Raw genomic sequence first — 25,004 nt, 5'->3', positions numbered from 1 at the left:
TTAGAGTCGATTTTGCATTATTATACTTCTTTATAAACAGGCTCATTATGTTCCCTAGGTACAAAGATTTGTTTTAAACCTATTATTCTAAAATCTGGAACTAACTAACATTAGAAAATTCTGTTTTTCCACAAATACGGGCATTTTCTTAAGCTTATCAAAGCTTCTGCATTCAATTTTTTAGAGTGGATTAAATGTATTTAGGCAACTTGTTTGACTTTGCACATGTTCTGTAGACAAATAAAATGAAACTTTTAAGTAAAGTAAAGGGTCAAGCCAACAATCAAACAAGGAACTCTCCTAAAGCTACAACCACTTCTTAACCTAATTTATAGTTCCACCAGTGGCTGCACTATTATTCTGCTTACTTTTTAAAGTTTGTTCCTTAGATCTATTTCTTACATATGCCTTTGGATATGAATACTATGCCCTGCTGGCTTTCTAATGTAACTTGGCAAGCTTCATTTGAACTCTAGGTGCCCCCTTACAAGAGGATTTCAAAAAAGTTCACCAAAAAAGCATAATTAAAACCTAAATTTAGGGGTGGGCATTTTGTGTCCTGGGCCCCAGCTGGGCTGGTCACATCCCATACCAGAGTGCCTAGATTGAGCCCTGGCTCTACTGTTTTGGATTTATCTTCCTACTAGCATGCATGTTAGGAGGCAGTAGAGGATGGCCTCCGTTTGCCCCGATTTTTACTGCCAACTCTTGGCTAGGGTAGTTGATCAATTTGTTCTGTACTCTGTCCTCTATTACGGTACCAGCTGTCCTGTGCAGGTTCTAATGTACTGCCATAATACTCCACGTACACCTGGATATGCTGTCCACTGCTCCAAGCCACTGAGGAGGTCCAGCTCTGACACCTGCACGCCATGGTTAGATGATGGAACCTAAAATTCTCTCCATGGTCGGAGTTCTGAGCCCAGCAGTTTAGTTCGGGGTATCCCCAGAGACACCTCATCTAAGGTGATCCCAGACCCGATTCTTGTGTTTGCTTGTCAATACAGGGTCCAGCACAGTCTGTTACCCAAATCAGTTTATGCATATTTGGGTGGTTGCAATTGCTGGATCAGTTCTGTTTCCAGCCCTGTCTTCCATGCAAACCAATGAGTGTTGCACCCCAGCCCAATCCTGCCCACCACACACTCAGCCCTAAACAAACAGGTGGGAACTGCAGCCTAGTCAGAGTGACCTGCAATAACCCCTTCTAGGCCTGCCCCCTGCCTTGGTTCCCAGGCTTGCCAATATGTACAGCAGACAGGTTCAGTCTGTCCCACATCCCATTCAGCTTTCATAAATGTCAATGGGCATTGGATCATAGTTCAAACCAACCAGCCCCACTATCCAGTCCACACATGTGCTGGTGGATGCCACTCTCTGTCTAGCCATGCCTGCCCCTAGTTCTTGTTTTTGTGCTCACCAGTCAGAGTGGCAACCCAAGAGGGAGGTGCCCACTCTTTCTCTAATGGACCCACTCCCACTCCTGGATCCTGCACTCTGCAGGTGGTTCTGCAGGTTAGCTAGACAGAATTAGCCCCCAGTACCAGCTGATGCTGCAGCAAAGCCCAATTAACCCACACCTACCCTGACTTATGCATGCACCAGTAGGAATAGACAACTGAGCCTGGCTTTCCCTCAAACCAGCTCACATGCAGGCCAGCAGGTGTTGTAGCCCTACCTAAGCCTGGTCTTCTCCCAGTCTCAGCTCTCACACTTACCAGTGGGAGTGGTAGTCCAGCATGGGAGCCCCATGCAACCCCCCCCACCCACCATGTTCACTCCATACCTACCCTACCCTCCCAGGTCTCATGTGTGCTGGTTGGGTACTGTGGCCAAATCTGGCATGGCCTGCCTCACCTCAGTATTTGCCAGTGGGTGCTATAGCTTGGCCCAACCTGGCAGTCTCCCCACCCCCAATTCTAGCTCAGGCTAGTGGTGGTTACAGCCTTGCCCAGCCAAACCCAGGCAGCCCCAATGTGAACTGGCTGGTATTATGGCTCAACCCGCCATGACTCAAACACCACACTAGTTCTCAGATTTGCCAGCAGTTGGTGTGAACTGGCCCTGCCTGGCCTGCCCCAGACAAGAACCAAATGTATGCCAGTGGGTACCATTCCCTGACCTGGTCTGGGCTGCTCCCTATCATGGTTCTTGTGCTCAACTGCAGGGACTGTGTCCCAAAGTTCCCTAAGCGCCTAAATCAGAATCTCTCCCATTGCCACATCTTGCACTCATCAGTGGATCCATGGGCCAGCCCTACTTAGTCTGCCTCCTGTCCTAGCAGGAACAGTGGCCTTTCCTGACTGGCCTTCAACCCATTCTGGTTCTTACACTGGATGCTACAGCCCAACCAAGCCTGGTCCACACCCAGACACAGCTCATTCATGGCTCCGTAGGGACAAAAACCTGGCCCAGCCCATTCTATATCCATCCTGGTTCCCACAAGCTCCAGTGGGTGCTGGAGTCTAGCCCAGCCTGGCACACTTCCAGACCCCAGACACACTTGTGCCAAAGGAGACTGCAGTAATGTCCAGTTCACAATTCAGCCCTGACTCTGGCTGTCTTGTTCACCAGTGGGAACCACAACCCAACCAGAGCCCTTAGCTCTCCAGCCAGGCCTGTTTCCAGCCACAGATCTTGCTTGTGTCAGTTGGTTGCTCTGACCCATCTTGGCATAGCCCCTCACCTATCTTGGCTTTTGCCTCTGGATGCTACAGCCTGGCCTGACCCAGTCAGCCCCCAGTTTCAACTCTCGCTGGTGGGTGCTGGTTCCTGGCCATGATCAGTCTGCTCCTGTCCCTGGCTCATGCAAATCGGCAGGTGTGGCAACCTAGTTCACCATGACGTGTGCCGCAGCCTGGTTTCTGTATTTGCCAGTGGGCTGAAGTCTCTCAGCCCTGCCTGGACTACCCCCTTCCAAAACCAACTCACCCATTAGCCAACAGTTGGAGCTACCTTGCCCAGCTTACCTGAGTCCCAGGCCTGGACCATGTGGTTGCAAGGAGTAGCTATGGCCCAACGGGGGTTGCCACACTTGGCTCACTCCCAGAATCAGATCTCACACATGCCCTAGGTGCCCGGCATAGCCCGGCACAGCTTGCCCCCTCCATCCCAGCCTTTGTATAAGCTGATGGATGTTGTGGCCCAGCCTGCCCCACACCTTGTTTTAGTGTGTTCATGCAGGTGCTGCCACATGGGCCTGCCCAGGCTGTCCCCAGTCCCTGTACCAGTGAGTGTTGGTGGATTCTATGGTCACACCTAGCTCAGCCCCTCACCATCCCAAAACTCTTAAGCTAACCAGCCACAATAACTTTTATTTCCATAGGGTTTGGCCCACATATCCCCCACAGCATACCCTCGAATACCCCCAAACCTGGTTCTTTTGTGTGCTGGTTAGTGTCATTGCCCTTGTCCAGTGTGACCCATCCAACTGTTTCAATTCTCACTGTCAATTACTGGGATCCTGCCCTGCCAGACAGTCCCCTAGCCCTAGTATTCATGTGGGTTGGTGTGTGGTGGTCAGCAATGTTCCATGCTAACAAGCCCAGCTCAGAACTCCCACATGGGTTGATACATTGGTCTAACCCATAAAAGTCTTCCAGTCTCTCCCCTTCAAACCGCTAGGTCTCGGTCCTCTCACTTACCTGCAAATACAGTGGATTTGTCCTTGGGAGTCCCTCTGGAGTCATTCCTTACCTACAGTACAATGGCCTTTTCCAAGGACGTCCCTCAGCAGTAATTCCTCACCTGGGCATGAATACACAGGTCATCACTCACCCTCACCTGTGTGATATACCAATCTCCCTGCAAATCTGTAACCCCAAATTCCCAGAGCGTGCCCCTGAACCCAGTTGGGGGAGGATGTCCCCCTCCAACACCCTCCATGCGGCCAGGGGGCTACCCTATGCAATTATTATTTAACTCAGTCCATTTAGTCCTACTGCTGTCCAATTTTCTTATGTGTTACCTGAACTCCACCCTCAAGATTTTCCTTGATAATCAGTGATGATTTATAATATCACTAGTGTTTCAATTTTTGGCCCTTGTCTTATAGCAAAAATTGCCTTGATTCATGTAGTCATCACGAAACTCTGAGATGAAAGAATAAATTTTTTTTTCTATTTTCATAACGCCACAGATCCTCTATTCTCTTTCAGCATACAGTTAGTTAAAAGTGATGTGAGTTACAGTGGACATGTGACCTGGCAGCTAAGCTGCTGCTTGGGACACCATATAGGAATGCCTGGGTTTGAATCCCACCTCCACTCCTGAGTCTAGCTTCCTGCTGATGCAATCCCTAGGAAGCAACAGGTGGTGTACTAGTAGTTGAGTCCCTACTACACATCTGGGAGACCTAAACTGCATTCCCATGATTCCCAGACTTAGCCTAGCTCAGACAAGCCCAGCCCTGGCCATCACCTGCCTCTGTGGAGTGAACTAGGGTGGGAACATTCTCTGTCTCTCTGTATTTCAAATTAAAAACAAAATTTTGTTTTTTAGTAATCTGTATTGTTACATAAGGGGTACTTCAAGCAGTTCATGGGAAATGGAATTTAAGAAAAAATGTAATTGTGTTATAATTTTAGGTCATGCATGCAATTTTTCTTAAAGTTCATGGAATATGCATATCATGAAGAAAGTATACATGGATTCTAAAAAATGTTTGCATCAAAATAAACTTATCTTCTAATTCCATTTACCCAAAAACTTTCTGACATACTTTTAGAGATAATTTTCATCCCTAAATCAGCAATTTTATGGATCTGAAGTTGACACTGTGATGCAATGGGTTAAGTCTCTGCATGTGATGCTAGTATCCCATATGAGCACTGGTTCAATTCCCAGCTGCTCCACTTCTAATCCAGCTCCCTGCTAACAAGTCTGGATAAGCAGCAGAAGATGGCCCAAGTCCTTGGGCCCCTAACATACAAATGGGAGACGCTGATGTAGCTCCTGGTTTGTGCCTGCCTCCACCTTGGCCATTGCAGTCATTTAGTAGGCGAACCAGTGGATGGATGCTCTCTCTCTCTGTCTCCCTATAACTCTGCTTCTCAAATAAATAAATCTTCTTGAAAAATAATGTAAAAAGAGAATGCCACAGTTCTATTTTCTTCTGCTCATCGTCCATCACCTTCCAGACAGGCAACTGCACAGGCAGGTTGCAGTTTGACAGCACTGCCCTATGGCGTTGTCTTCCTAAAAGTCCTTCTTTCATTTCAATTCAAACACATTCGAATAAAAGCCTCAACTCAACTTCTTTCTGTTTCCTTTTGAACATCATTTTAAATGCTGTACTTTATTATTATCTCTAAATTTTATTAAATGAATAAAATGACATTTATTAAACATGCTGTTAAGATAATTATAACCAAATAGGAAATCATGCAGGGTTATGAATAGAAAATATAGAAGAAGGATATCAATTCCTTTGAGATAGTACAGTAATGCTGATACTAGAGAGCTTAAAACAGCCTGTGGGATCATTTAATTAACAGAAAAACCACTTCTCAAGGGATCTTATAGATCTTTTTTTTTTGCTTCAAATTTAAATATTTATTTTTAAAAAGCTGTTACTTTTCAAAGAGTGAATGAGCTAATTGTTAGAGTTTTTCCCTTCTGGGTTTACTTTGTCCTTGATATAACCAACTAATTGCACTAGTCAGCTTTTTGTTATTGCAACAAAATACCCAACACAAACTACTTGTGAAGAAAATAGGCATGTTTCAGCTCACATTTTCTGAGGCTCCCCATCCAAGGCCAGTGGTTCCAATAGTTTGGCAGCTAGCAATGTTGCTCCTGTTGGCAGAGCCCTGGGGTGGCACAGAGTATCCCAAAGCAAGGAACATGTGTATGGAACAACTACACTGTGAGCCAGGAAGCAGAAAGCATGGCTGGGCTATATTCAGGATCTGGGAAGATCTGAGGGTTTTCCCCCAAAGATCTCCTACTAAATGAGGCTCTCCCACTAAGCTTATCTCCTGAATATGGTAATTGGATGAAAATTTCACCCATCTATGCCTGACTTCAAGAGCCTCGTTTTATTCAAACCACAGCACTGATCTAATATTGTGTATGCACATGTGTTAAAAAGGTGACCAGGTGGGCAACAGAGCCTTAAATGTTTTCTCTCAATTAAGATCCCTGTGTTCAGACTGGTGTTGTGGTTTAATGGGTAAAGCCACCACTTGTAGTGCCAGTATCTCATGTAAACCCCTGTCAGGGCTCAGCTGCTCCAACTTTTGATTTGGCTCCCTACTGCTATGCCTAGGATGACAGCAGAAGATAAGACCAAGTGCTTGAGCTCCAGGACCCATGTGGGAGATCTGGAGGAAGCTCTGGACTGCTAGCTTCAGCCTGGTCCACCTTAGCTATTGCAGCCATTTGGGGAGTGGGCCAGCTGGTCGAGGAGGATTTCTTTCTTTCTTTCTTTCTTTCTTTCTTTCTTTCTTTCTTTCTTTCTTTCTTTCTTTCTTTCTTTCTTTCTTTCTTTCTTTCTTTCTTTCTTTCTCTCTCTCTTTCTTTCTTTCTTTCTTTCTTTCTTTCTTTCTTTCTTTCCTTCTTTCTTCCTTCTTTCTTTCTTTCTTTCCTTCCTTCCTTCCTTCCTTCCTTCCGTCTTTGTGTCTTTCTCTATGTAACTCTGACAAATCCTTGCTTTGTCAGCTTGAAAATGTTCCAATGAGAAACTAGGGATGGGCAGAGGAAAGATGAATACAACCCCTATCAGCCCGTTCTTCTTAGGGAATATCGAGACTGGACACCAAAGAACTTTCCAGAAAGAACTTTCAGAACAAAAGGTAAGGAAGAAGCTGGTAACTTCCAACTAGGACTGGAACAGCCAATCATATTTCTTCTATAGAAAGATCAGCTTAAAAACACAAGAATGCATGCATTGGAGAGGGAAGACAGGAGATAGGAAATCCAATTAGATGATATCTGTTAAGATTTCACGTAAAGGGTGTAAGTTAGGTCAGAGGCAGCGCAGATGGAAAGGCGAGGAAGGATGCTGTATTTCTTAAGGAAGCCATCAGTTGGCTTTAGTCATTGACTAAGTGCCTCTTAATGAACAAAAAGGGGGTACTGAGTCTCAGGTGCTAGCTTTTGTGACTACCTGCATACTGGATGATAGTTAATAAATCAGAGAGACTGATGGTACATATGCCGGAATCCCACATGCATGTTGCTTTGAGTCCCCACTTCCAATATGGCTCCCTGCTGTACACCTTGGGAAAGCAGTGGGGAACGTTAGCCTGAGTGCTTGGACTATCACAAGAAAGACCCGCTGTATGGAGTTCTGGCTCCTGGCTTTCTAGCCACTGCAGCTAGGATAACAGCAGAAGCTGGGGAACGAACCAGTAAATGGGAGATCTCTCCTTTCTGCCTTTTGAATGAATAAATAAATAAATCTTTAAAAAATAAACAAGGAAGTCAGAGGATTTCGGAATAACAAGTATAGGGCAAAGACAATAAGTTCACCTTTGAAAATGTTGAGTTTCAGGTGTACTTAGAACTGAGCTCTTTGGAGGCAGTTGAATAGATGGTTGAACTTCAAAGAATCCTGGGGAAATTGAAGTAAAGGAAAAATGCATTTGGATGTGAAAAGTTGGAAAGGCACTCCTAATTTTTACAGAGCCTGTTACCTAGACTTTCTTTGGGCACAATCCTGAAGCATGAAGACAGAGAGAAACAAACTACAGATGTGGCTCTCCTCTTCTGAGATATTATGCAGAAAACAGAAGTGTGTGTGTGTGTGTGTGTGTGTGTGTGTGTGTGTGTGTGTGTGTGTGTTTATTCTTTTGAATTGCAGGTGTTTCCGTTTTTGCTGGCAGAGTTCCTTAAACCTTGACAATGAAAAGGGTGTCTCTCTGTTGTCTACCCTTGCAGGATGCACATCTGAACCAGTCAATAAAAAGAAAAGCCTCATGAGGTCTGATTTGTTCAGCTTCGTGTTTCCCAAATAGCCTAGCTGTCACAGCAGTGCAAAGCACAGGCGAAAAGCTGACTCATTTCCTGCAAGTCAGCACAGATATCCATCCTTCCAAATAATTGTAACCTTTGGCCACTCCCAAAGACCATCAAAGTGTTGCAACAATTTATGAGCATCTCTTTCATTTGTGATGTCTGTTACAAAGACTCAAAAAAAAAAAAGTTTTTCTTGCAGGTATCACCTTCAGCTATTGACAATGATGTCCTCACCTTTCCTAGAAAATCGAAGTACTCTTAGATTTGGTTCAAATGCTATCTACTTTGCACCTTCAAATCTTCATGGTGAGACTTAATCACTCAGATCCCCTCGGCTTCCACAGCAACAAGTTTATTCACTTGTACAATCTGTCACAGTCTGACACTGAAGTTCCATGCCGAACAAGCCTTTTTGGTCCTAATATATGCTTATCTATCATTTTTCTTCTTTCTGTCTCTGCCCAGTGTCTTGTTTGCATATAAATGCTAACTGAAATGGATTTGTTAAGAAGCTATAAAGAAAGGGTTTAACACGTAAAGTCAAAGGATATTCTTTTCTATGAACAGTTACATTTAAGAAGACACTTCTAAAAGTAATTTTCCTTTGCAGATCATTATAAAAGCAAAAACTGAATTTTATAAGAAGTTGTTGAAGGAGGTAAGGCGATTAACTCGAGAATGTTGAGAAGTGATAATTTTCAAAGTTGTGAAAAAGTGCTGAGTCAAGGATGACTTCTCAGATGGCCACCAAAAGGGCAAAGACTTAGCTGCTGTCTCTTGCCTGCCCGTTAGCCACTGCTCTCAAGCATCAGGTTAAAAATGTGTCACTTCTTAAATAATATTTCTTTTTTTAAGATTTATTTTTAAATTTTTACTGGAAAGTCAGATATATAGAGACGAGGAGAAACAGAAAGGAAGATTTTCCATCCACTGATTCATTCCCCAAGTGGCTACAATGGCCAGAGTTGTGCCAATTCAAAGGCAGGAGCTAAGAGCTTCTTCTGGGTCTCCCATGCAGAGGCTTTGGGCCATCCTTGACTGCCTTCCCAGGCCTCAAGCAGGGAGCTAGATGGGAAGTGGGGCTGCCAGGATTAGAACCGGCGCCCTATATGGGATCCCAGCACACACAAGGCAAGGACTTTAGCCACTAGCCTACTGTGCTGGACCCCTAAAGTGATATTCCTTACTATTAGTCTTGCAAGCAAAGCAGGTAGCCTATCAAAGATAATTTAATCAGATTTTGTGTTTTTTAAAGTGAATCAATCATTTGACCACAGGGTTAATCAATTCCAGTCTGTGGATTGAAGACATTGGAATGTCAGTGACTCTCAACACTGTTTTACAGTGAGTACAATGTGTGTTCTACTTCAGGATATATCCAGAGTTTCTGAGAAATCATAAATCCTTGGCGAAAGGTTTTCTCCCAATATGGAAGCCCTGGAACAGAGAATTGTGAGGCTTGCTTTATAGAAGCTTCCAAGTTTCCATATGAAGACATGGAAAACTTCTGGTACAGCAATTAAGTTGCACAGATTTCACAGGTGGAGATGAGGTTGTACAATAGCTTGAGCTTCTAGTGCTTTAAGTGGCTGTTGGCTTTATAGCTTTCCTTCATGTGTGATTCAACCCACAGTGTTTAAAAATAACTTTGAAGAAATATGGGGGCAGACATTTCGAGCAGTGGCTGAGACTCCATTTGGGATGCCAGCATCTCCAATGAGAGGGTCTGGGTTCGAGTCCCTCCTGAGCATCCAATTTCATCATCTGGCTAATGTGCAGTTTGGGAAACAGCAGGTGATGGCTCAAATATTTGGGTTCCTGTCACTCATGCAGAAAATCCAGAATGTATTGGGAGTCCTTGCTTCAGCCTGATTTAGCTGCAGTTGTGTGGGCATTTGGAGAATGAACCCATAGAGAGAATGGTTGTGTCTCTCTGTCTTTCAAACAAATGAAAGATCAGAAAAGTTAAAGTTTTGAATAGAACTTTAAGAAATGGCCAGATGAATTTTCAGATGTAAAAGACGACAAGATTGCAGAAATGGCATGGGGGCTGAAATGTATAGGTCACTCTTTTCTATCTGGTTCAAGTCTTCAATGTTGAAATCCCTTGCCCAAGTAACACTTAGGGTTTGTTTAATGTGACTACAGTGGTGTGTTGAAGAGTATTATGATAAGACAGTTAAGGGCACTGAGATACTTAAAGAGACTTCCTGAGTGTACAAATACTCTTAGTAGTTTTCCACTGCTTAAAGATTTTTTTTTAAGGATTTATTTTACTTATTTAAAAGACAGAGTGACAGAGAAAAAAGGACAGACAGAGATCATCCATTTGCTGGTTACAAATGGCTACCACAGCTAGGACCTGGTCAGGTTGAAGCCAGGAGCCTGGGTTTCTCACATGGGTGGCAGGCATTTACATTTGTTGTTTCCCTAGGCGCATCAACAACAGCTGGGCTGGAAGCAGGGTAGCTGGGACCCAAAGAGTGCTCTTAAATGGGATGCTGGTGTTGCAGGCAGTTTAACAGGCTGCACCTCAATGTCAGCCTCTACTGTTTTTATATACATATATATAGTTAGTTTATTTGGGAGGCATAGGAACAGAGAAAAAGAATTCTTTCATCTGATTGTTCACTTGTCAAAAGTCTGCACTAACCAGGGCTTTGGTAGACAGGAGCCATGAGCTGGGACTACACTCCAATTCTTCCACAGAGCTGCCAGGAACCCAATTACTCCAACTGTTCTCACTGCCTCCCAGGGTTTGCACTAACCAGAAGCTGGAGTCAGGAGCCAGAATTAGGAAATGACTCCCAACTTCTATGTGGGACACAGACTCTACTTCACTAGCAGGCTAAATACCTACTCCTCTCTGTTTTCATATCGTTCTTTCAGAAACCATTTTCTCTAATTAAAAAGAGAACATTTGCAAACTCTTCAACTTTTGAAACATTAACAATGTATCTATAATGTTTTAATTGATACTCTGTAGCAGATGTGAAAATACTTGCTTTTTAAGGGCCAACTAAGAGTATTTTCTGCTGTTGGTCAAATATTTAGCTATGCCAAGCTATTCACCAAAGAGAAATTGACAATAAGTTTAACAACATTGAAAACCAATGAAAAGCTCAATCTGTCCAATGTGGAAAGAATGAGAGGTTTCTAACTGAACTTTGGAGAAAGATATTTATAGTTTTATTAAGGCATAATTGACACATATTTGCAATGTGCACTTTGATAAATTTGACATATGTATATACCTTTGAGCCCATCATCCTAAATCAAGGTATGAATATGTCCACCACTCCCTAAAGTTTCCTTCTATTCCTTTATACTACCACTGCCTCATGCAACCACAAAGTGGCAACAGGAAGAGTCTCATTTAACACAGATATTTGGCTTTTGGTTTAATGGAATTGAAGTGCTTCATCCAGGGTGTGTTTTGAAAAAAGTTGCTGACTCAAAAGTATCTTGATTCAAAATCTTGATCTTGGAGTGGGCGTTTGCCACAGAAGTTGTTGCTATTTGGGATGCCTTCTTCCTGTGGAAGAGGACCTGGTCTTAATTCCACCCTCTCTGGATCCAGCTTCCTGCTAATGTGCTCCCAGATTCCAATTCTCATCGCTTGTGTGATGGGGTCAAGTCCTTGGGACCCTGCCACCCACATGCGTAACCTACAGTGACTTCCCAGCTTTGCAAGGCCCAGCCCTAAGGACTATAGGCATTTGGGAAATGAACAGCAGATGGAAGACTTCTCACTCACTCTCTCTTTCTGCATTTCCAATAAAATTAAGTAAACATTCTTTTTAAATTTAAAATCTTGATCTTGTTTTGAGCTTCAATACGTTATAGAATGCTTGGTTATTGGAAATGTGGCAAAAAACATGCTTTCTTTTCTTCCCTTTAGAAAACTGATTTTGAAAATTAAATTTATGATTTGAACTGTAATATTGCAACAAGGTGGAGGAATGCACCATGGTGGGAGGGTATGGGGAGGGGTTGGGGGAATCCCAGAGCCTATGAAACTGTGTCACATAATGCATGTAATTAATATTAAAAAAAATAAAGATTCTACCTTAAAAAAAAGGAAAATTAAATTTATGCAGGGTTGGAGTTATTTGTTTTTAATGGAAATTAATAGCATTAGTTTAGAGTAGTTGTACATACTAGGAGAGGCAGGTTGGCTTCTGAATCATTATGCAGCATTCACTTACAACCCCAGAGAGCCTGTGTGATGGATATGGAACAGTGCCTCAGCACTCAAAATGAACTGTTCCTGTACTAGTACTTCTCACTAGTACCACAGGTAGTCATCTGACCTAGACATGTACTGTCTTTTTTTCCTTGGGTGTTGTGGTTTCTAAACTGATTTGGTACAGTCCATTGAACCCTTCAATTGGAACCAATAATCCCACTGACGATGAAGCTTGTGAGCCATCTTGTGGGGTGGCGAAAAGAAAAATGTCACTATTAGCACCTCCCCTCCCCCCAAAACTCCATGTCTTAGAATAGCAGGTGCCAGCTGGAGGTACGAGAGAATGGGGGATGAGTGTTTCATAGGTAAAATTTCAATCTGAAATGAGAAAAAGCTCTGGAGATGGACAGGAATGAAAGCTGCACACAGTATGGTCACACTTTGTGCCACTGGACTGTACACAGAAACATGATTTAAAATGAAAAATTTCATGTTGTGTATGCTATAAAATATTTTAAAAATCATGTTTTGTTACTGGGAAATACAGCATCAAAAATGTATACATTAATGACTGTCATTAATGACATTAATAACTGTTCCATTGTGGGATAGTGGGCTACACTGGGCTTGGGAAGCCTGCATTCTAAACAGAAAGGTTGGTTGAAGTCCTGATTCTGTTGGCTATTGTAGGCATATATAAATAACAAAACTACCATTGTTCCTATTTTTCTCCCTAAGTAGCAGATTGTACAAAAATGACTAAAGAAGGACTGATAGTTGCCACTTGTATTCAATACGAGATAAAGTAGCATTGGCTAGGCAACTGTATGTGATGCTAACATGACACAAAACACTTAGAAATTACAATTTTAACTATTTTCAGTGATCCAGGGCTTTCATGTGCATTTCATGTGATTTTCACTTCTTCACAATTAGGAAAATGAAGATGAAAGGATATATTTTGGCTTATTTAGTGTTAACAAGACTCTACTCAAGACTTAAAAAAAAAAAAAAAAAAAACTTTAAATCCAGTTCCTCGGTCTACCAATGACCAGGGCTACAAGTATGGATGTCATAGTGCAAGCCTCACTGATTCCAACACCCAAGCTCTGTTTTCCCCTACTGCAAATCCTTCCCAATTTTGTCTTGTAGGGGCCCAGGAGGCAGGTCCGGCTACCTCTCTCCTTTATACAAGAGACTCCGTGAAAACCCATCTGATGGATTCCACTCAGTCGACAGCTAAGCTCTCTCCTACTGCAGGACATTCCCAAGGTCTTCCATGTCGCCTGAAGCAATTCCCAAGAGCCTGTCTCACACTTCTCCTTCCTTCCTTTAATGACGGCTTCAAAAAAAAAAAAAAAAAAGCCATTTTGCTATTTACTGTCCCAGAATTGTTTTCATACCTCTTAAGGCGTGCTTTCCCTCAAAATATGATGATGAGATACTTATCGTCTTTTTTTCTTCCGCTAGACTGTAGCTCCCTGAAGGCCGACATTGTGTGGCTCCCACACCACCAGTTTCCTCTGAGTCTGAATGAACGTTGATGCAGTGACTGAATATAGTGCAAGGAGTGCAACGGGTAAAAGGAGGGCCTATTCGGACATGTTAGAAAACATTGACTTGAAGCCCTAAGGATTTTTAGGGGCCTGTTTCTCTAGCCCTTCGTTCCTGAAATAACAACCTAACCTGTATTGAAGACTTTCAGGCACTATGCTGAGTGCGGGTGCCGCACAACGTATCCCTCGGAGTCCCCTTGCAGGGGGTGCTCCACCTCGGTGATCCTCGTTTTTCCGAGGCAATCTGCCAAGAGCCATTAATGGTGGAGCCTCCGTCAGGTTCCAATAGTCCAGCTCCAATGATGCACCCCCTCAGGCAATAATGTTTTATCAATGTACTTCTTTTAGAGAACCCCCTCTGAATTCCCCATTTTACCAAACCGTCTGTGTGGGGGACTGAGACCTACCAGGTGGTTGCTAACCTCTCAGGGGGTTTCCTGGCGAACCTGCGCGCCCTCTCTGAGGGAGCCGCAGTCCAGAACGCCGCGCTGGGCTCGGGCTGGGCCGTGTCAGGATATTCTCATCAGGGTCAGCTGGTGACGACGGATGCGTGTGCATCGGCTAGTGAAAGGGGAAGGGACTGCGTGCCTCGCCCACGCCCGCCTGGGGCTCGGGATCTCCCGACCTGAGGGGGAATCACGGAGCTTTTCCCCAACACTCCCGCACGTCACGAGAGCACCAACTCGGCCCCGCCTTTCTCCGCCCAGTTCCACAGTGGGCGCTAGGACCCCGCGTCCCTTAACCAGGCCCTCTCCCGCCTCCTCGGGTCGAGCCGGTCTGCGATTAGCGTTTGGGGGCTCGGTTCCCGCCCCCCTCGCCTTCTCCGTCACCATCAAGATGGCGCCGGTGGCGGCGCCCGCCGCGGCTGGAGCCCGAGAAGGAGGCGGAGGCTTCGGCGACCGCGAGGGGAGGGGGAGTCCCGTCTGACTGAGACGGCAGGCCTGGGCGGGCGGGGGTGCCGCGCAGGGCGGAGCGCCGGGCTGGGGATGAGCTAAGCGGGCTTAGCGCCGCGGTATTCAGCCCCTCGTGTCCCGCGGCCGCGCGTGAGGGGACCGGGCGCCGCTCTCCGAGTGCGCCCCGCTGGCCGCCCAGGAGCCAGCAAGGGAGGTGAGCGCGGGGGCGGTGACACGCGGGATAGCGGTGTGGCATGTGGAGCTGTCACGGCCCCGGGAGGTGACAATCAGGGGCGCGGGAGCTGGGTGGCTGGGCGGCCGGAGCTTCAGGCTAGCGGCGCGGACCTCCCGCCCGGGGACCGGGGGATGGGGAGGGAGGGCTTCCTTCGAGAAGGACAGCGGCGGTGCTCGGTGGTCCGCTCCGCGCCGGAATGGAGCGGCGTTGCTGAGAGGAGCACCCGTGCTGGAGCATCGGGCGCGCGGGGGGCTCCGATGTTTTTTCCTTCCAGGTTTGCTCTTGAGGCGGGCCTGGGGCGCTTGTTGTTTGGGGGTGGGGGCGGGGGCGGGCCGGGGGAGGTCCTGGAGCCGGGTTTTGACAAGCCGCGTTACGTAAGTCGGAGGTGGCTTCCCGGAATCCCACCTGCTTGGGATTTTAAACAGGCGGCGGGGCGGGGTGCAGTGGGGTGGCGGGGAGTCCGGGCGCCCCAGGCCGCTTTTCCTTCTGGTGGTCAGCCGAGTCCTCCCTGGCTCGCGGGCACACGTTCGCCTGAGCCCTGCGAGCGGCCAGTTTTTATTTATTTTTTTTTTTCAGTCTTTATTCGCAGGGGAGGGAGTGTGGGGGGCTAAAGAGAAGAGAGAGGAGACTGATTTTTGATGACCACCATTCCCTTGGAAGTTTAATCGCTTTCTGGAGGGGAGGAGAAAATTGAAAAAAAAAAAGGCTTATGATCTAAAATTGGGTCGTAGCAACAGCTTTTCATAATCATGGTTTTTAAATGACAGATGTGCTGGGAGATTTTTGTTGTTCTTCCAGTGCGCTTTCTAACTCCAACGTATGGTTGTGCCTGGGAGCCTCAGAGAGAGGTTTTGTCTTCTAGGACAGTTATTTCTTGTTGGCGACAGCGAGACAGGCATCGGTCAACAGGCATGTGTTTATTTGAGGAGAAAACGCGTGTCAACCAGCTGGAGACCCATGAGGGTAGAAATTGTGTTACTCCGTGAATATGCTATTCTTGAACATGTGTTACATACGTTAGTGAAGAGAATAGCCCAAGTGTAAAAGAGCCAATCGTGCTGGATGACGGGCTGTTATTGGGCGTGGATAGAGGTTCATTCTGTTTTCTGCTTACCCGGATCCACCTCTTCTCCTCGAGGGAAGGAGGCGGAGACAGCTGTAAACAGCGTAGCCCAGGTTACCCTCATCTATTGAAATACATTTGAGATTATTGAAAGAGGAGTCCCTAGAGACCCACAATCTGTATAATAAGTCAGGACTCTGGGACAAGTTATTCTGTGTATCTTTATAGTAGTAGTCCTGGAATTCAGGTCCTGAAAACTAAAGTATATAGAATTTCCGAGCTGCTTGAACCCTGTTTGAACCTAGAATAATGGTAAGCTTGTGTTGGTTTCTTCTATGGGAATTTTAATTTGGGTAGAAGCGGACATTTTAGAAAGCTTTACTTCATTTTCATGATTTCTCTTTGAACCACAGTTCTCAGTAAGAGTGGCATCAATGCGTGTCAACTATATCGCATAATCTTCTTGAATGTGTACACACAGACTGTGATATTAGTAAACATGTGCTTGTTAGGGATGTTGATTTGTTGATCTTGACCCCAGCCAGTATTTGAGAACAAATGTGAGCCAATTTTGGCTGGAACTTTAAACTGGCATCCACAAATTTACATTTTTGAAAACTGATGAAGCAGTGTGACTTTTCTGTTTGTGCAGAAGTGCTAGTAGTCTGATGCTGATTTGTTGTGAACTTTTCCACATGAACTACCACCGGTTTAAACAGTTATTGATTCTTAAGTTCCTGGAATTGTTGTCCTGCTTTGAGCAACTTGAATTATATTTGGTATAACTGGGAGGCTAAAAGAAGGGGAGAGGGTACATGACATTTATTATTCATTCAAAAAATAATAAAAATGGCCAAGTGGTAGACAAAAACCTTACTGTATTCCCGTTGAGTGATCTTACTTACATGATCTTTTGTTCTCGGGGTTTCTCTAAGCATTCCACTTACTATGGAAACCTAATTTAGGCAATGATACAGATTGAGACATTTGGCATATTATAAATCTTTTTTTCTATCCTTTTGAAAGTGATGGTGCATTATAGTGAATGGAAAACAAAAGTGGCTCTACCAGGAAAATTGACTCACTGTTCTTGCCTGTTTGGTTGTCAGGAACCTGTTTTAGTGGGACTTTCCTTCTTCCTACCAGAGGTAGAAAAAGAAAGCAAAACAAAGTTTGTGATTTAAAAAAAAAAAATTTGAGAAGATAGCTAGAGGGAGAGAGAGAGAGAGAGAGAGAGAGAGATTAAACTTCCATCTGCTAGTGCATTCCCCACTTGCCAGCAATGGCTGGGACTGGGCAGTGCCAAACCTGGGCACCAGGAACGCAAACCAAGTCTGGTGGGAGGCAGAAACACAGCCCCTTCTGCCATCACTGTTGCTTCCCAGAGTTTGCATTAGCAGCAAGCTGGAATGAAGCCAAGCCAGAAATCAAACCCAGGCACTCCGATTCAGGCATCTTAACTGATGTCTTTGCCATGAAGCTAAATGCCTGCCCCTGTTTGCTTTTTGTTAATGCCCTAGATTGATTGATAGTTTATTGTTGAGTAGAATTTGAGGGGGAGTTGGGAGAATCAAGCATTCCACACTGTATTACACAGTGTCAGAGTTACCACTTTGAATTCTCAGAGAGCAGTATAGAACTTTACATTTAAGAAGCAGTTAACTTGAAAAAAAAAAAGTAGCTAACTTAGGTAGTGTGCTATTACAGAGTGAGAAAATTTTAAGTCAAAATATGCTGTTATGTGGGACTCTTTGTGGGGGATGTTGCTATTAAAAAGTATGTTTTTAAAAAATATTTACTGACAGGAGAAAGTATAATATAATATTGATTAAAATCTCAGAAAATAAAGAAGTAGATACCGGGTTCTTATTTGTAGCATGTTATTTGTAAATGGCAAAAATTGAATAGGAAATAAAATATTAATAGGTTCTCAGGATCATCACAGGATAATGGGTAATTTTCATATAGTGCTTAGTTTTTTCTTTCCTTCTTATTACTGCTACTTTTGTAATTACAAAACTGAAATAAAATATTTTGAAGGATCGTATGAAAAAAAATCCTGAAAAATTCCATACAAATCTAATAGAAAAGCAATGTTATATATGATTCATTGTCAGCAAAATTGAGCCACATATGGTGTTTATTTAAAATACGCAACAATGGAAACAACAGGTAATGTAGGTGAAGACATTCTCTTAATTACTAACACCAACCTTATAACAGTTATGTGGCTGTTGCATATGAATGCACATTGCTTTTCTCCAGCTTCTCTTTTCTACATTGAAACTGTTCTGGGGGCCAGACAATGTAGCACAGCCGACTAAGCTGCCTCTTGCCATGCAGGCATCTCTCCTCTGCTTCCTAATCTAGCTTCTTGCTAATGCACTAAAGAAGGCAGCGGAAGGCCCAAGTTCTGGGACCTTGCCATGCATGTGAGGAAACAGGATGGAGTTCCTGGTTCCATGCTCCAGCCCTGATTGCTGTACCTCTTTGGGGAATGAATCAGCAAATAGAAATATCTCAGTCTCTCTCTCTCTCTCTCTCTCTCTCTCTCTCTCTCTCTCTCTCTGTGACTTTCCTTCTCTCTGCTGTTCCACTTATCAGTAAATAAATACATGGACTTTAAGAAAACAGTCTGTTTTGTCCTATCAATAGACTTCTCCAGTCTTTTCCTTGTAACTTCATCTGTTAGTGGCCTGTGAATGTTTATGAGGTACCAGGTGTTTTACTAGTCAATGAGGATAAAGAGGTAAACTAAACATGACTTCTGTCCTTAAACTCTGAGAGCATTTTTATTTTATTTTTTGGTACTATCAGTATATGTATGTTCTACTTTTTCTGTTTTAATACTATTAACCTGCCACCTCAGGCAGTACCTTTTCCTTGTGTTTATACCCTTTCCTAACATTCTTAATGGGAAATTATGTTCTAAGTTCCAGACAGTTTGCAAATAAATTGTTGGAACAGTACTTATTTGTAGCTAGGGGAACCTTACATTTAAGAGACCTGCATATGTGTTTCTCTGTGGTTGTTACTGTTATTTTTAAAATATCTGACACTTAGTTCCCTTTTTACTTCTATCTACTTAAAATCACAAATAAGTAGTAAGCAAGAGAGAAAAGCGCACTTTCTATATATTTGTTAAAGTATATATGCATGTACAAACTCATGCAGTTTGGGTTTTTATGTATTGATTTTTACTTGAACAAAAGAAATAAATCAGAGACAGAGCTTGCACATGTTAGTTCAGTCCCCAAATGCCTGCAACTTGCTGGACTGGGCCGGGCTGAAGCCAGAAGTCAGGAACCCAATCTGAGTCTCCCATATCCTCGAACTGTCATCTGCTGGCTTCCAGGTGCCCATTAGTCAAAGCTGAAATGGAAGCAGAGAAACTTGGACAGGAAGGTACTTCTGAATGGGATGCAGGTGCCAAACACTGCTAGTCACACAGTTTAGCTGTTTTTATTTTCAAAAATACCAGAAGCATAAAGATTCTTTATATTTTTTGTAATACTGTTTTGTATATGAGACATTTGTAAGTATTTATTTTAGTATTTATTCACTGATTTCAAAGGCATAGTGACATGGGGAGAGAGGGAGAGGCAGATCTTCATCTGGTTCACTCCCCAAATGGCTGCAAAAATTAATGTCATCAATTTTGCACAGTCCAAATGGTGTGCACTGACATTTCATTTTTGTCCTACTCTTATTTCTCTTCATCTTGTTTATTAGTATTTTGGATTATCCTGTAGTGGTTTACCTGTACCTATAATATTTATTATTTGAAAGGCAGAGTGACCAGGGGTTTGGGCTGGGCAGGCGGGGATGCGGTGAAGAGAGACAGTCAGATATCTTCTGTCTGCTGAGCTTCTTCCAGGTCTCTACATGAGTGCTGGTGTCCACAGACTCAGTCCATTTCTGTTGCTTTCCAAGGTACATTAACAAGGAGTTGGATGGGAAGTGGAGCAACTGGTACCCAAACCAGTACCCCATGAGATCTGGTGTTACGGGCAACAGCTTAAATGTTATGCCAAAACTTTGGCCCCTAAACTATCTTTAAGGTTCATACAGTTTTTTTAAAAGGATTTTCAAGATAGTTAATTGACATTATGTAAGCTTGTTTTTTGACATTTCTAGATGTATTGAACGATGACAATATGTACCCAAGTTGTAATTTTGCATTATAGTATGTTGTTAATAATAAATAAACTTAAAAAAAGATTTATTTATTTTTATTGAAAAGGCAGATTTTACAGAGAGAAGGTGAGATAGAGAAAGTCTTCCATCTGCTGCTTCACTCCCCAGATGACCACAATGACCAATGCTAAGCTAACTAGAAGCTCTGGGTCTCCTGCATGGGTGCAGGGTCCTAAAGACCATTCTCTGCTGCTTTCCCAGGCCAGAAGTAGGGAACTGGATGGGAAGTGTAGCAGTCAGGATACAAACAGGCACCTAAATGGGTTGCCAGTGCCATAGGGTGGAGATTTAGCCTGCGGTGCCACCGCACCAGCCCAGTAGTGAACTTTTCAGTGGACTTTCTTAAAATATGTATAGTTACATTCTTCTTCTGAGACTCAGAAAGTATTTCAGTAGTGTCTATAGCTGTATTTGCCTAAAACTACTTTAAACTTTGTGGACTTCAAGAGCCAGATGAACTTTGTGTGAACACAAATTAGTGCCACAATTTTGCTTTAGTCCAAAATTTGAGTGACTTCCTGCTTAGAGCAGAGTCTTCTGTTTCCTGCTGAAAGCAGTAATTTCCCCATTAATTAATAGATAAACTTTTTCTTAATAATCTAGATTTAAAGAAATGTTATAGAAAGTTAGCATATATGTAAAACTCAGTTTTCCATATTTAAAAATTACTTAAAATGTAAAGAGAGACACACTTCCATCTGTTGGTTCATTTGCCAACTGAGAGAGACAGAAACAGAGATGGAGAGAGAGAAACTCCCATTATTTGCTTCGCTTCCCAAAGGCCTGTAACAGCCTTAGGCCAAGCTGAGAGGTTAATCCCGGCCTCCCATGTGAATGGCAGGGAACCATTTACTTGAGCCATTACTTGGTGTTACCCAAGGAGGCATTAGACCAAGACGCTTCAGTGTGCAGCAAGAGTGCCCTTGGGGTGGGCATGGCAGGGAGGAGCAGAGAAAAAAAATGCAAAAAGAGTGCCCTCACCACTAGCTAAATGCCCACTTCTCCCCTGTTGTTAATATCTGATATTTCTATGTTACATTTGTCACAATTAAGGAACCTGCATGAGTATATTACTGTTAACTGAAGTCTATACTTCATTTGAATTTTGCTATTTTGTTTGACTTAATGTAGATTTTGTTTCCAGAATCTCATTCAGAATACCATAGCACATTTAGTTGCAGTGTCTCCTTAGGTACCTTGGGCCGTGACAGTGTCTTGGGCTATCCTTATTTTTGATGACTTTTGATTTTGAAGTGTAGTAGTCAGGTATTTTGTAGAACATCTCTTTTGTAAGTTTGGGGGAAGGTGACCTAGTGAGGGTAGATACTAACAATATGACTCAATTTTTGATAACTTGTCTGTAATAGTGATTTCTAGATTTCTCTGCGGAGAGGCTGTCCCATACTTACTTTTTGGAAAGCAGTTATTAAGTGCACATCATCATCAGTACAGAACTCTCCCTTATCTAGGGGAAGAAACTGAAATGCTTCAGTAAAGGGAGATCTTTTTTCTTTCTTCTGTATATTCATTTATTCAGATTATTTATTTACATCAAGGTAGATTCAAATATCAGTCATTATCCTACTTAATTTTGTTGCTTATTTTGTTCTCTTTTGGGTTGGCCCCAGGGACCAATAGACCATATCCCACTGTTTTGCTTTCTTGAGTGCTTCCTGACTTTCTGGATTCACAGAATACTCCAGTCTCAGATTTCATATTTCCTGCCCAGCCCTGGAGCAGTCACTTCTCCTAGGATTCCTGGTTTCTTTTATTGGAAGATAAATTCTGAGCATAAGATGTATTCCTTGCTATTGGGATAACATTGCTTTTAGGCAATATCAGTGTATAGACTTAGAACAAAGTGTATATAAACTCATGAATACAAGCATATAACTACTTTGTGAATTTTTTTATTAAGTTAAATATAAATTCATACTGATATTGTTGACTAATTTGGTTGTACATGGTTCATTCTAGCTTTACTCCCTTGCTTATCTGTAACTGCTAAGGAGTAACTGGGTCTAGGTTCTTGTCTCAGTTGCAAGAAAAGAATTCAGGCATGAGACATAGGTGAAGGGCAGCTAAGAAACAAGATTTATTTATGTGCAAAGTGAAAGTATATACTAAGTAGTAGTCTAGCCGTGCTCAAGGTAGAGCTGTACTCCACGAGGTTCAACTGTATCACTTTATGTGAACAGCAGATGTCGTGGGTGGTGTCTGGGGGAGGAGTTACTTGAATACTCAAATGAATGGACCTTAATTGGATATTAAAAGAAACAGGATTTGGAGTGGGGCTTGAATACTGCTCATTTCCCTTTTTGGGAAAACCTCAAAGAGTCATGGTGTCAGGTGTGTGATAGAAGTAGATATGTCAGACATGGTAACTTTATCAAGATAACCTTTTAATAAGCTAAAGGTCATTGTGGTAGTGCTTCTGGAAGCCATATTGGTTATTTATGACTGGCACTAGTTAGGAGTGACCATTGTTAGGACCTATGGGTTTTGTGCTGCATGGAAGTGATGTGTGTGTGTGTGTGTGTGTGTGTGTGTGTGTGTGGTTTGGGTGGTGATGATGGGGCTGCAGGTCAGGTCAGACTACCTATGTCATAACCCGTCTCTAAAAATGAGAAACTTGACTCTCACAATCTGACAACCATTTACCTGTATGTTATACATATGCTAGAACTTTAGACTTATTTATTTGAAAGAGCTACAGAGAGATCTTCCATCAGTTTGATTTGCTTCCCAGATGGCAGCAAAGGCCAAGGTTAAGTCAGGCTGGAGTTAGGAGCTTTATCCAGGTCTCCCACATGGATGACAGGGGCCCAAACAATTGGGCCATCCAATGCTACTTTTCCTAGGCCATTAGCAGGGAGCTGGATTGGAAGTGGAGCAGCTGGGACACAAACTGGTGCTTATATAGGATGTTGGCGTCACGAGCAGTGGCTTTACATGCTATACCAGCACTCTGGCCCCAAACCTACATTTTTAATCATTTTTGTATATTATCAATGTATTATTTCAAAATAAACAAGATCAAACAGCAGTGAAAGTTATGAAGGAAATAAAACAGGGTGATCTGAGAGGATCCTCAAGTACATGTTAGGGAAGCTCTCTTTTTGAAAATGACACTGAGCTGGCAGTGGTGATGAGCTGAGGAAGGTGTTTGAGAAAACATTAAGTGTAGAGTGTTACAATGAGGCCGAGCTTGGATTGTTTGAGAATAGGCAGATGGATAATCATTGTGGCTAAGTGTGGTAAGCAGGAATGAAAATGGTCCATTAAGTCCTCTGGGACTCAGCTATATAATTCCTGTAACACATCACGTCACCCTTAATTTTGCAGATCAGAAAACTCATATTCTGCATTGTCTTAGAATTACCTCTTTTTCAGCTTTTTATCCCATTGTAGCCGAAATTCTGCTAATTCCTCTCAGTAAGCTTGCTTTTGCTTGCTAAATGATCAGTGACAGTAATCCTGTTGGTCACTTTCTCAGGAAACTGCTCCTGGGCTCCCAGTATGTCCTTTGTGTGCAACCAGGAGCTTCTCAGTTCATGGATCATTTCCTTTGAGGATTTACCTGTCGCATAAGGAGGAGTATTTCCGGAGTTGGCCACCTGCTCTCCTCAGCCTTTGCATTTTTCCTAAGTTATAGTTATCCCTGTAGGTTCAGTTATCAGGTATCTGCCAGTTACTCCCCAGGTTGTTTTTCCAGCATCAGTATCTTCCCAAAGTATCAGATTGCCTTACCTAACTGCTGACTTATCATCTTAATCACTCAGACGCCTGTCTGGAGTGAATTTGTTTACCTACCTAAGGCTTTTTTTCCCCTCACCACTTTGATATTTCAGATACATCATGGACCACTGTTGTCTTCATCATCCTAGGAAGAAATGTAGGAATCACTCAGGATGCCTTCCTCTTTCCTCATAACCATTCATTTACTGCATTCTGCTAGACTTGTCTGCTAAATATTGTTAGGCCCGATCATTTCCCTCCCATCCTTATTTCAACTGCTGTCACTATTAGAAACTTTGCTTACCTTCTCACAGGGTTTCCTGTCCTCAGTTTTGTCTCCTCGAGATCCACCTTCTCAGAATTACTAAAATGATATTTCTATGTAATTCCAAAAATGTTTTGTTGATTCCTCATTGTCAACCAGATGAAGTCTGAACTCCTTTCCATGTCATTAAAACTCCATGTAGGATAAGCATTGTGTCACAGCATGTTAAAATGCCACTTGTTACCACAACACCTGCCTCCAAAAGAAATATTGAAAAGACCCAAACTATCTCCAGTGGACATTTAGACTAATGGTTAAAATGTCTATTCCATTTCTGAGATCTGAGGTTTGGTTCCCAGCTCCAGTGCATCTTGGGAGGCAGCAGAGGATGGTTTTCTAGTATTTGGGCTCCTACTAAGCACATCGAAGACCCAGACTGTGTTTTGGTTTCTTGGCTTTAGCATGGCCTTTCTTGGGGAAATTCAAGCATTTGTGGAATGAACTAGTGGATGGATCTTTCTTTCTGTCTATCTCTCTCCCTCCCTTCCCTTCCACTTGTCTCCCTCTGTATTTCTCTGTATTTCTTTTAGAAATGTATTCTGTATACTTCTTTCTCTGTGCCACTTTGCTTCTGAAGTCATGTTAGCAGGGAACTGGATCAGAAATGGAGCAGATGGAACTGGAAATGGCCACCCATGTGGCACGCAAGCAGCATGATATAAGAAATACAAACAACTTGAAGGCTTACTTATTTTATGAACACATATGTTGGTATATACCTTTAACCTTATGATAATGTCATTATTAACAAGTTATGCCTGTTCTCAATTAGCAAGTATTTGCTGACTTTCTATTCTGACAGGGACTGTGCTAAAACAGGTGTTTTCAGAGATGCAGATCTAATATTGC

The 25,004-nt window shown here is 43.1% G+C and overlaps 2 protein-coding genes across 7 annotated transcripts in view; one reads left to right on the top strand and one right to left on the bottom strand.

Moving 5' to 3' along the window:
• Nucleotides 1–14,301, bottom strand: part of RAB11A (RAB11A, member RAS oncogene family) — a 106,590-nt gene extending 92,289 nt beyond the window's left edge. Inside the window, exons 1-2 of the mRNA XM_040970083.1 lie at nucleotides 14,127–14,301; nucleotides 3,697–3,747 (exon numbers count right to left, since the gene is read on the bottom strand). Of these exons, the coding sequence (XP_040826017.1) occupies nucleotides 3,697–3,747; nucleotides 14,127–14,262 (187 nt within the window). The 5' untranslated portion in view covers nucleotides 14,263–14,301. The remainder of the gene's footprint in view (nucleotides 1–3,696; nucleotides 3,748–14,126) is intronic.
• Nucleotides 14,302–16,027: 1,726 nt separating this feature from the next.
• The window catches only part of DENND4A (DENN domain containing 4A), a 107,072-nt gene continuing 98,095 nt past the window's right edge, over nucleotides 16,028–25,004 (top strand). For 4 of the 6 annotated variants that reach the window (XM_040970075.1, XM_040970076.1, XM_040970074.1 and 1 more), the window contains exon 1: nucleotides 16,029–16,207. The gene's annotated coding sequence lies outside the window, so the exon portion shown is untranslated. Of the gene's footprint in view, nucleotides 16,208–25,004 lie in introns of all 6 variants that reach the window. The other 2 variants (XM_040970073.1, XM_040970077.1) reach the window with 2 other exon arrangements.

This window comes from Ochotona curzoniae, unplaced genomic scaffold (genome assembly GCF_017591425.1).
Source record: "Ochotona curzoniae isolate NIBS_2020 unplaced genomic scaffold, NIBS_Ocur_1.0 scaffold_4701, whole genome shotgun sequence".
NCBI lineage: Eukaryota > Metazoa > Chordata > Mammalia > Lagomorpha > Ochotonidae > Ochotona > Ochotona curzoniae.
Note: the sequence above shows the minus strand (reverse complement) of the source record. Positions and strands in the feature narration are given on the sequence as shown.